Below are 12,479 nucleotides of genomic sequence, written 5' to 3' on the forward strand. Positions count from 1 at the left end.
TCATCAGATGTAGCGAACTCCATCCAAAGGCATACAGTACATGAAGCATTCATAACACTGACATCCAATGTCACCTAATGTCAGTTAGCTGGCAAGCCGTAGACCTTGTGAGAGCTCAGGTAAAGTATTACTGCATGTAATTCCGCCACACTGTCAGTGTAAACTATTACCCTAGTGTTGAAATCAAGCCTACTAAATCTGTCCATTTACTGGACTGGTTGCGGTGTTGAAACAAGCAGAGCCAGGCTGTCCCAGGTCAGGTATTTATTCTTGTTGAGAAATGTAACTTTTTGTAAATACAGGATCCAGACATCTTCGGCAGTGGAACCCGTGTCTGTGCACAAACTTGGCTGTGGACGAACAGACTCAGTAGCTTTGCCAAGACAGAAACAAAAGTTAAAAGCATTAATTCAAATAAAAATGTGGTCAGTGTCCAAGTCCAACCACCTACAAGTGGGAGGCATTTGAATATAAACTAACAATCAGGAAAATAAAACACAATCACTGTTTTGCTTTAAAAAAAAAAAAAAAGATTAAGATTAAATGATTCTTCAATAAACTCACACCTACATTGTTTTCAAGCACCGACACACACACACACACACGCACACACTCACACACACACACACACACACACACACACACTACTGACACAACACTAATAATACAGCAATATTGACCAACAGTAGATGATGGAACAAAGTCTCTTTGTGATCATTGAACAAAAACTGTCTCTGATCTTCCTAAAAGCCTCTGCTGCTGGCAAAATACATGGAAACCATGGTTACTGGAATACAGGTAAGTGTGGTGCAGCTGTGATGCAATCTGGAATCCCATCACACCTTCAATGTGCATGGTGAGAGGTCTAGTAGTAAAATCCCACACATAGGGAGCAATCAGGCACGTTCGGTCAATTTATTGCATGGATAATATTTCTCATCGTCATCATTATTCATTATTTTATTTGACTAGTTTGAGTGTTTTATGACACTCGATCAGCTGGTCCTTAATTGACTGGGTTTATACAATGAGGACATTGAATCAATCAGAAACCACCCCGAGGATCACCCCAAGCCAAACTGCAAAACACACACACAAACTAAAACGCACCTGCACACAATTTTGCAAATACTCACTACGCTCCTACATACACTCATACTCATATGCACTTGGTGGTCTGAGCCTGGGAGGCTTTGTTAAGGTAAAAACATGATTGCACAAGGCATTTTAAGCCCATTAGCTATGCCTATCATGAGCTACGGCTTCAGAGACATTCCTCTCCCATAGTCATAGACATTCACTGCAGCGAGGGAAGGAGACAGGATGGAAAACCACTCTTCAATAAAGTCTACAGTAGCACAGCTTTGTTTACTCTCAATTTACTCTCTCTCTCTCTCTACCATCTTGCATTAACTCGAACGCTTAAGTTACGTTATATAAAATATCTCTTTCGGATATCGTTCTCTTCACTCGGTTTTATAAAATGTCTGAAAGGCCAGTGGATAGCATAATTTAAAGGTAGTGTAAGGCTTTTGCGTGTCTTGCTTATTTTTTAACCCCTTCGCCCCCTCTTCGCTGACACCCTCTTCAAGATGGCTACGACTCTCTCTACATTGACAATCCAGTACACCCAACATAGCAGATATTCCCCGGGCTTGACGTCTCTGTAACATAAACACAATGTTAACTTCAACGTTGACACTTGTTGATTCAGTGGCAGAGTACACCCTGTCTGGTTGTTGCTATAGCAACCTTATTGAGTAACCAAGGGGGATATATGGACAGGGTTGATTGTTGCTCTGCAGGACAGCACTCAGTGTCAATGGAGGACTACAAAAACAGTTCTTCAAGCAGCAGAGACAGACAGGGGTTTGTTCCTCCTCTTCCTCCCTCTTCATTTCAGGAGAACTTACCAGGGTGAGGGGGAGGGGTCACTGGTGGATCTTATTTAAAACCCTCCCACGAGCTCTCTGACACGCTACCTCGGCTCCGCCTCCTGATCCCGGCCAGCTTGCCTTTGGCGCGGGCCGTCCACCTGACGGCCGTGGAATCACGCGATTCCGACAGGTTAGCGTAGCGTGACGAGTCCTCCTCCAGGCCCAGGCCCGTCCAGGAGGGCAGCCCCAGTGGGAGCTCCAGGGCCTGGGGGAAGAATACAGGCGAGTCCCTGGTCTCGCTCTGGGCCTCCGGGGCTTCTGGGGCCTCCTCGGTGGGTGTTTCCGTCATGTCGGCCAGGTGCGGGGGCTCCCAGCCCTCCATCTTGTCCAGGATCCGGGTGGGTGTGATCTGCCTCATCGTCATGGTAACGCTGTCCCAGAAGCAGTGGCTCTTCTCTGAGACAGGCTTGCTTTTCTCCTTCTCTTCCTCCTTGTTCTTCTTATGGGACCTTGATTACAAGCAGAGAGACAAAACAGCCGTGTAAGACCATGGACACATAGGGCAGTAACAAATAATATGGGACACGGTCTGGTGAAAAGGGCCGCATGTCGGCAATTCTCAACTCAAACGCAAATTAGCAAAAGGCGTCTTTTTTAAAAAAAATGTGTTTTCCGGATGTTTTAGGACGTGTTCAAAAGCAAGGACTGTGTGATCATCTAATTATGTGTAGTTATGTGTTTTTAGCATTTTGATGTTCTAAACATGCTGTTAGATTCAGTTCGTAGCGAAGTTCCTTTTTAGCACTAGCTATTAGCAGTTGTTTTGCCTGTGTTTTGATTCTCCACTATTTGGTTTGAGGTGGACCAACATTCAAATAAACATCATCTTTTTCAACTATTTTCAGATTTCAATGTATGACACATTATTTGAAATCTTACAATCTGCATTTTCATAATCTGGAAAACATAAAAAATTACCATGCCTACAGTAGGTGTGTGAATGTATACATTGTGTACCACATACATCTTGCAAAAAGACCATACAGGATATTGGAACATTAGGTGTGGGGTGTTAGAAGGTGTAAGAAGTTAAGTGGGGACGTTAAAGTCAAGGTGTGGTGTGTTCCCCATGAAGAAGGCTATTGTATAGGGACTCCCAGAGGTATTGTGCTTCTGTCACTGTGTGATGATTTACTCATGTCCCTCCATACATTCCACTTCCTTGAGGAGGCAGGATGTTGACGGTAGCTGGCGAACGTCCTATCAGGTATCTACTATGACAGGAGTCCGTGAACGTAGACTCTGGGATATGACGTCAAGGGGAAAAGAGGCGGGCGATGCTACCAGAGATCATTTCATTACGACGATCAACTCGAAGCACACTGCGAGTTAATCTAAAGAATGGCTATTTAAACAACTCTGAACCATGAATTACAGTTTATCTTGGCCAATGGACTACTTTCAATGTAAGGAACCATCTGACTACTTTACAAACGTTAGCATGTACTCTATATAACAACACTCTAAGCAGTTTCTCTTGATGCAAAGCCAAATTCCACAAAAACAGGAAGCTACCCAATGTTATGTAATGTAGGTTTTAGAGATTGGCAATTATGAAACACATCAACTTGTCTGTACATGTATAAACCATGGCTTACCTAAGACCAAAATTGTCCATGGTGCCAGTCTCATGCCATTCTGTGTTTAATTCAGTGGAGTTTAAAATAGTGAACTATCCCTTTAACATGTACTCTAAGCAGTTTCTCTCTATGCAAAGCACCCCCAAAAAAAGAAAAGAAAAAACTGAAGCCACCCTATGTTATGTACCGGTAATGTAGGTTTTAGAGATCAGCAAGGATGAAATACATCAACTTGCCTGTACGCATATACACCATAGCCTGGGTTATGTAATATTGTGTGTGGTGATTGTAGACGGAGATAAGAACGTGAGTTCATCCAGTATATATAACAAGATGAAAACACCAATGAAAATGTTATCACCAGAAAGAACATGAGCTTACCCTCTCCTGTCTGCCAGCTTGACCCCCGTCAGCAGAAAGTGTTCATCGTCCTGGGAGGAGAACATCTTCTTCTCCCTCCGCTCCTTCTTGGACTTGACCTTCTTCACTTTGGCCTCCTGGGAAAAACAAAACAAAACACAAACAAGCCAAAAACATTACACTTTGATTCCTAAATGATTATGATGGGCGCAACAGTGCTATGGTGTTGTACTGCATCACGATTTTGCTTAACGTCATCAAAACATCCTGTCAGTCTAAACACCAAAACATCCTATCAGTCTAAACACCAAAACATCCTGTCTGTCTAAGCACACAATCGCCTGTCAGTCTAAACACTTATAAACGTATTGTCTTGCCTACCCCCGGTTCATTTTCTCTACTCTCTATCCTTTCTTATGACTGATGGATCGGTGATTCACTTGCGTAGACAAATGTATTTGTTGCTTTGGATAAAGGCGTCTGCTAAATGCCAAAAATGTAAATGTAAATAAAGGTCAAACAACAACGTCGTTCAGTCACAACGACTTGACCTTTATCAATAGGCAACGTTTTGTTTCCTTTATCTAATAATAGATACTTTAAGTCTAGCATTTTTTATAGAGTGTTGCGCCCACCATCTCTATATTGTCTCACAGTGTGTAATATGAAGACTGATGGTATTAGTTGCATTCATTTAAGTATTAGTTGTTCATGTTTAAAATGTGAGTCTGGAGTAAGAACCGTGATCATGGCTCAAATAGTGAGAGATTGAGAGAGAAAGAGAGTGAGGAGGGGAGAGAGAGAGGGGGGGGAGAGAGGGACAGAGAGAGAGAGAGAGAGACGAGAGAGACGGAGAGAGAGACAGAGACAGAGAGAGACAGAGACACATAGAAAGAGAGAAAGAAAGAGAGAGAGAGAGAGAGAGAGAGAGAGAGAGAGAGAGAGAGAGAGAGAGAGAGAGAGAGAGAGAGAGAAAGTCTGTCCTCGTCTAGCTGGGCAGGACATTCCAGTGGAATACCTTCCCACTCCCACCAGACCCCCAGACTCCTCCCCTCCCACCAAACCCCCAGACTCCTCCCACCAAACCCCCAAACTCCTCCCACCAACCCCCCAGACTCCTCCCACCAAATCCCCAGACTCCTCCCACCAACCCCCCCAGACTCCTCCCACCAACCCCCCAGACTCCTCCCACCAACCCCCCCAGACTCCTCCCACCAAACCCCCCAGACTCCTCCCACCAAACCCCCCAGACTCCTCCCACCAAACCCCCCAGACTCCTCCCACCAACCCCCCAGACTCCTCCCACCAAACCCCCAGACTCCTCCCACCAACCCCCCCAGACTCCTCCCACCAAACCCCCCAGACTCCTCCCACCAAACCCCCCAGACTCCTCCCACCAAACCCCCAGACTCCTCACACCAAACCCCCCAGACTCCTCACACCAAACCCACAAACTCCTCCCACCAAACCCCCAGACTCCTCCCACCAACCCCCCAGACTCCTCCCACCAAACCCCCAGACTCCTCCTACCAAACCCCCCAGACTCCTCCCACCAAACCCCCAGACTCCTCCCACCAACCCCCCCCAGACTCCTCCCACCAAACCCCCCAGACTCCTCCCACCAAACCCCCAGACTCCTCCTACCAAACCCCCAGACTCCTCCTACCAAACCCCCAGACTCCTCTATCACATCAGAATTCCAGTCCCCCAGCCCTGGCAGCGTTCCCTGGGGGTTCTCCGTATCTCTCTCTCCCGCTCTTTCTCTCTCCCTCTCTCTCTCTCTCTCCCTCTCTCCTACTCCTAGACGTTTTCTCCCGGGTAGACTCGCTGTCTCTTTGTTCTTGGGAATCATTCCCAATGTCATCTTTCAAGGTCAAATCGTTTAATCCTACTCGTCCTGTTCCATCATTTGTGACACAAGCACATTCTCTGTCAGGATATCCGTGGTATTCAAAATGAAGACATCTTTTTCACCCAAGATGACCTGTAATGTCGTATTGTAATGTAACCTATGAGATATTGTGTTATACTTTTATATGACTGACACTCTGGAAATAAGGTGTGCACACACGCACACACGCGCGAGCACACGCACACGCACACACACACACCTTTTCTCTCTTTCCCTATTGCTCTCTCTCTCTGCAAAGTTGGCTGCATCCCAATCTTCTTACCTTCTGCCCTAACTAATAACCTATGCCCACTAGTCACACTGCACCACTGCACCCATGTGAGAACAAACACACACACGCACGCACGCACGCACGCACACACACACACACACACACACACACACACACAAACACACACACACACAAACACACACACACACAGACATACATGCACACATGCGTGTGCACGCACACACACCCACGCACGCATGCACACACACGCACACACACACATACACACACACACACACACACACAAAGACACACACACCACTGGCTGGATTTACATAGGATTTGATGAATGCACCTCTAAAATACCGTACATTCTAAAATGCCTAATAAAGATGAGGGGGGTAGTTAATAAAAAACAGAGGTGATAAGTCCTCCTCTCCCTCCTCTCCTCTATCATCCTTTCATCCTCATACCTCATCACTGAGAGGGGTGGCATGGATGCCATCACCAAAGTATGAGTTTTGTCTAATCAAGAAATATCAACAGAATTTTTTCTCTCCTTTCCAACCCCCCCCCCCTCTCTCTCCCTCCTTCTCTCTCTCCCTTCCTCCCTCTCTCTCTGTAGCCTAGTGTAAACTGTGGGTCAGGGTTGCTGTATTCCAGACTGCTGCAGCAACACTGACGCCACAGCTCTGTCCCTGAACCAGGTATGTAGCTGCCGCCCATACAGTTTCCCCTTTGGTGTGTGTTTGTGTGTGTGTGTGTGTGTGTGTGTGTGTGTGTGTGTGTGTGTGTGTGTGTGTGTGTGCGTGCGTGCGTGCGTGTGTGTGTGTACCTCCCTACCTCCCTATCTACCGTACATCCAGAATGTGGGAATGTGTGTGGGAGTACACACAGTGAGCTCAACTCAGAGTTCCCGTTAACCGTAAAACCTCCAGACCCCCAGAGTCAAAACACCCCCACACCCCCACTGTGTCTCCAGCTAGCTCAGGCCCCCGCCAGCGGGCAGCTCACCTCACTAAGCCCCCTGTGTGTGCGAGGGGCAGCTTTACCCTCCATGCCAAGCAGAACAATGGAAGTCTTATTGGAAAAGAATTTCCTTCATCCATAGTGGTAATGCGGTCTACCAGATTAAAGGGGCACTCCACCCAAATTCAATAATTGCATATGTTGTTCTTTACCTTATGAAATGGTGGAGGGGGGGAACTGTGTCTGCAATTAGAATGTCAAAGCCTCCTTTCATAGAAGCTGTAGTGGAATATAGCAATGTTGCTCATGGGTCGCTAAACAACCGCCCTCTCCCTGAAATAGTCTATTTTTTTAAAATGAAAACTGTACTGAATGATTGAATACTGTGCTAACATAGTTTTATTTTTTTCCTAACGCTAAAAACAGTCATGAACACCTCAAGGGTAGATGCACTACCAGATAGGGGGATAACGTAACACACTAAACTTAAACTGTTTCACTATTGGTTGATTTCCCAGACAGATTCAGGTCCAGGATGGTCCAGTAGGTAACATTCAAGCTTTCTAAAAGGTTCCTAATGGTCATAATGACTATATTTAATCGGCAGCGATCAGAGAGAGATGAGAGCCCTTGAAAGAAATAGTTCATTTACGAACGCTGATTTGGCCCGTAAAAAGTGCTTTCTAAAATGGCGTGTCCTACCCGACACTTTCGGTGTACAACGCGTATCGAACAATCTGTTCGCTGCCTTTTGTAATCATGCGTGCATTCAGGAACACAACAGCTAATGTCTAACACTGCAAGTCCATTTATATTATCATTAGGGAGGATGTTGTTTGGAACTTCAAACCGAAGTGGCCAAACGTGGCAGACATCCAACACTCACGCCCTGCTCCCTTAAGACAAAGCCTAGACAAAAATACACCTTCAATAGAGATGCTCAATTGAAAACGTTATTTAATCCAAGACTAAAGGCTTAATCTGTGTCCCTAAATTGGCCTAACTGGCCTTAGTAGGCATAAGACCCACAGTAATAGCCATGATGGTCTCTCTATACTGTGAAGATATTGGTAGCTATTTTCGGCTTTGCTTTGTTTCACAGCGATTGTTCCCCACCGAACCCAGACTCCTCGAAAGAATGCTTGGTTTCCTTCCCCCCTGACCACCCCCCCCACAGCCCACTACCCTTCATCCTCACTTACAAACAGGTTATGAAATACACATCCTGTGTGAACTGATTTACCCAGTTAAACACAAACAAAACACGATTAGGAAATATGGTATGAGATTGTCAACACGTACTCCTTTGTTGTGTACCGTATCATGAAATGTCCTGTACATCGACGCACGCACACACACACACACACACACACACACACACACACACACACACACACACACACACACACACACACACACAAACACACATACACACACATGCACAACAATCCCTTATTTACACATAAAACAAAGGAAACACCTTTTAATCATGTACAAAAAAACAGGTAACAAAAAGCTGAATGGTCTCTTGCGACATTAATCCAAACACACACACACGCACACACACACACACACACACACACACACACACACACACACACACACATTGACACACACAATCACCTCCTAACGTCTCAACAAACAAGACAGGTCATCTCTGAGGTGAGAGAGAGAGAGCAGAGCCACTGAGGCGATATGAGGGCGATATCCTACAGCTGGGCTGTTTACAGATAAACACTGCAGTGTCAGCAAATCTGTCTGTGTTCCTGGTCCACCACAGTGGGGAGGGGGGGGGGGGGGGGTTGTGGTTGCAGGGTTACATCAGGGTATGGTGTGTGTGTGTTTGTGTGTGTGTGGGGGGGTGGGTTAGGAGTTGGACTTGAGTAATTTGTGTATGGTGTGTGTGTGTGTGTGTATGCGTGCGTGCATGCGTGTGTGCGTGTGTGTGTGTGTGTGTGTTTGTAATAGTTATTACTGAGGGATTCTGGTGTTTACCTTGGATACAGGGCTCACTGCCTCCTCCTCTTCTTCCTCTCCCTCTGGATCCTTATCCTGAAAAGTGCAAACAGCAGAGTGAGTAACCAGAAGCAACAGATACACAAACACACTCACACACACACACACACACACACACACACACACACACACACACACACACACGCTTGATTTACACTTGATGAAAAGCCCACAGTGAAAGGATCCCAAGACACACTGAGGCATACATATACAACTCACTAACCCACTACTCAAATCGTATAACACACACACACACACGCACGCACACACGCACGCATGCACGCACCCAGCGCACACACACACACACACACACACACACACACACACACACACACACACACACACACACTGCAGGACCTTCAGCCAGGCTGGACTTACTCATGGTTTGAGTTAAGAGAAGTGTTAGGGATAGTATTACAGTGAAACCGGACAGGCAGCAAATAAAAGTTGATACTCGTCCATACCTGTGAGGTATCATTTGTTTTATTTTGTATGACTTTTTATGACTTTTTATTCCTTCAGGGAAATGGCAGGTGCAACCCTTTGTAAATCAGGCCGACAGACACTATATCTCACATCTACATACTCCAGATCCTGAGGCACATAGACACACAGATACTAGGTCTATGGTGTAATGCTCATATACATTTCTGACCCCAAGGCGAACGAACGTACACACACAAATGCTCGCACACACAAATGCTCGCACACACAAATGCACGCACGCACACACCCACGCATGCATGCAAACACACACACACATGCACTCACAAATGCACACACGCATGTGCACACACACACATACACACAGACACACACACACACACACACACACACACAGGGACTCAGCCTAGCAGAGTGTGTGCAGGCCTTCCTGTAAGGCAGAGGTATTTCTGGAACAGTAACATAAACACAGTGCTTCTGAAGGGGGGATGGAAGGATGGAAGGATAGGGGAGGATAAGGGAGGAGAAGAGGAAGGCCTCAGATCTCACCCTTTCCTCAGAGAACAGAGGGAGCACCTAAGGGCAGACTCAAACAAAGGAGAGAATATAGATGACAAATAGGTGTCATGTGCTGTCTTCTACTCTCTATAACACCATCACCAGTCAGGTGTCATGTACTGTCTTCTACTCTCTATAACACCATCACCAGTCAGGTGTCATGTACTGTCTTCTACTCTCTATAACACCATCACCAGTCAGGATGTGTGTCTCCACTGTAAATAAGGAATCACTATTACTACAGTAATTTCTAAAGAAACTAGAACTAGAACTAGAGAGGTACAATTTCTGTGTGTGCGTGTGTGTGTGTGTGTGTGTGTGTGTGTGTGTGTGTGTGTGTGAATGCGTGCGTGTTCCAAGTGAATCTCTGGCCCCCTGATGGCCAGTACACTTTGACTGTTGATCATTACCATGGTAATAGGATCTGAAATCATTATGTTAGCAAGCTAACAAACAAACGTCCAGAACGTAAAAACTCTTTATGTTATGGCTTAGATATGTGAGTGACAGTGTGAAGAGCTGCACAACTTAAAACTGTAGGCTTACAGCGAGCACACTACTAATTTAATTGATTTTACTCCCGGGCAGGGGGGGGGGGGCAGCACAGATTTGGGGTTATGTTTCAATGTTTCAGGGTGTTACTGGGAGAGGGTCCAAAAACTGCATTCAATTGAAGTCAATCGAATCAAGACCAAATTCACTGATCAGTTAAGTCATCATATTCACGGATATGATTCAGTGAATTCAACGTGGCTGCCTCAGAGGACATCTGTGTGATCTTCCAGAGGGGGGAGGGGCCATGCCGGCAGAGAGGTGGCGGTTGGACATGTCTGAGCAAAGCACCCTGGGACACAGCCACCTGAACTGATCAAAGACACTCAGTCACAACAGGCCCTGTCTAATGACTACTGTTTAGAGGAGAAAAGGCATTAACAGGCAGGGAGGGAGAGAGAGAGAGAGAAAGAGAGAAAGAGAGAAAGAGAGAAAGAGAGAAAGAGAGAGAGGGGTGGGGGAAGAGAGAGACAGTGAATTTTCTGAATACTTCCGATTGGTTTTGGTTGGTTTCAGCAAAACCATTTGTGGTATGTCATGCCAATTAACCCAACTGAATTTAACAGAAAATTGACAGTGACAAAAAAGGAGAGAGAGAGAAAGAGAAGGGTTTTGATTTTGAGACGGTTCTACAAATACCTTTTTTTAGAGGAGAAAATGTATTAACGACAGGGAGAGAGGGAGAGAGAGAGAGAGAGAGAGAGAGAGAGAGAGAGAGAGAGAGAGAGAGAGAGAACAAGAGCTAGGAGGACAAGGGAGAGTGCTGTGATGAAGCGAACTTTTCAACAACGGGAGAGAGTTACGTTTCAGCAAATGTTTTAACAACAGGGAGTGAGAGTTTGGGTTTCTTTCCTCAGGGTTTTCTCTTTTTCTCTCTCTCTCTCTCTCTTTCTCTCTCTCTCCTACACACACACACACACACACACACACACATACAGTTTTTGAGGCTCTGACTTTTGGCACAGAGTTGTCTGATAGAAGACAGATCACCAGATCCTAAAGCCACACAATGACTTTTAGCAGTTCAACATGTTGACAGTGATGATATTAAAAGACATCAGTCATGGAAAATGTTCTCGAAACCCCTCACGTCTAGAGCTCCATACATTATCATATCGCCAAAGACTTGGGATGATTCCTACAATATGACAATGTGAGCTTTAGCACCCCCCCCCCCCACACACACACTTTATGTCTTTGTGCTGTAGCATGATTACTATATTTCTATAATTGGGACCCACAGGGCAGAGACCCAGTTTGATCTCAGAGTCTTAAAGCCTTCTCCTCAAGCTCTGGATCAGTTCCCCTCTACTCTCCTCTCTACTCTACTCTACCCTTTCATGATTAAAAACGAGCAGAGGTAAAGTCCTCAGAAATCTTTATTTTGATTTGGACTGTAGTAATCCAACTTCATAGGGGAGTAATACAATAGTATTATAGTAGTATTGAAGTAGTATTACAGGGCTTTCTACGCCTCGAGCCGTTGCAAATACAACAACACACACCCTGACTCGCCCTCCTGAACTTCCCACACGACTTGCTGCCCTGACATCAGACAGACAGACAGGAGGAGGAGAGGAGGAGGAGGAGGAGGAGAGGAGAGAAGGACAAGTGTGGTGTGAAAGCAAGCTGCAGCATGGGCCTCAAGCCCTAGAGCACTGGGGAGAAAAGAGAAAGAGGGCTATTAACTTCCAACCCTTTTTCTACCTACCCCCCAATAAGCTCTCTCTCTGACTCTTCCTTTCTCCCTCCTCTCCTCTGTTTACCTGTGTGTCCCTCCCTGAGCATCTCTCTCTCTCTCTCTCTCCCTCCCCCCCTCCCTCCCTCCCTCCCACCCTCTCTCTCTCCACCGCTCCTTCTCTCGCTGGGTGAGGCAATCCTGCCACCTGGCCCTCGCCCAAAAGAACCCATTTTGCCCAGGGAACTGAAAGAAGGTGGGG

The 12,479-nt window shown here is 46.0% G+C and overlaps 1 protein-coding gene across 1 annotated transcript in view; it reads right to left on the reverse strand.

Moving 5' to 3' along the window:
- Positions 1-1,944: 1,944 nt before the first annotated feature.
- Positions 1,945-12,479, reverse strand: part of LOC308175816 (testis development-related protein) — a gene marked incomplete at both ends in the record, with an annotated part of 12,951 nt that continues 2,416 nt past the window's right edge. The window contains 3 exons of the mRNA XM_080550372.1: positions 1,945-2,386; positions 3,899-4,014; positions 8,965-9,021. Coding sequence (XP_080406498.1) covers positions 1,945-2,386; positions 3,899-4,014; positions 8,965-9,021 — 615 coding nt within the window. The remainder of the gene's footprint in view (positions 2,387-3,898; positions 4,015-8,964; positions 9,022-12,479) is intronic.

This window comes from Nansenia antarctica (assembly GCF_963989245.1).
Source record: "Nansenia antarctica genome assembly, chromosome: 1".
NCBI classification, from domain to species: Eukaryota; Metazoa; Chordata; class Actinopteri; order Argentiniformes; family Microstomatidae; genus Nansenia; species Nansenia antarctica.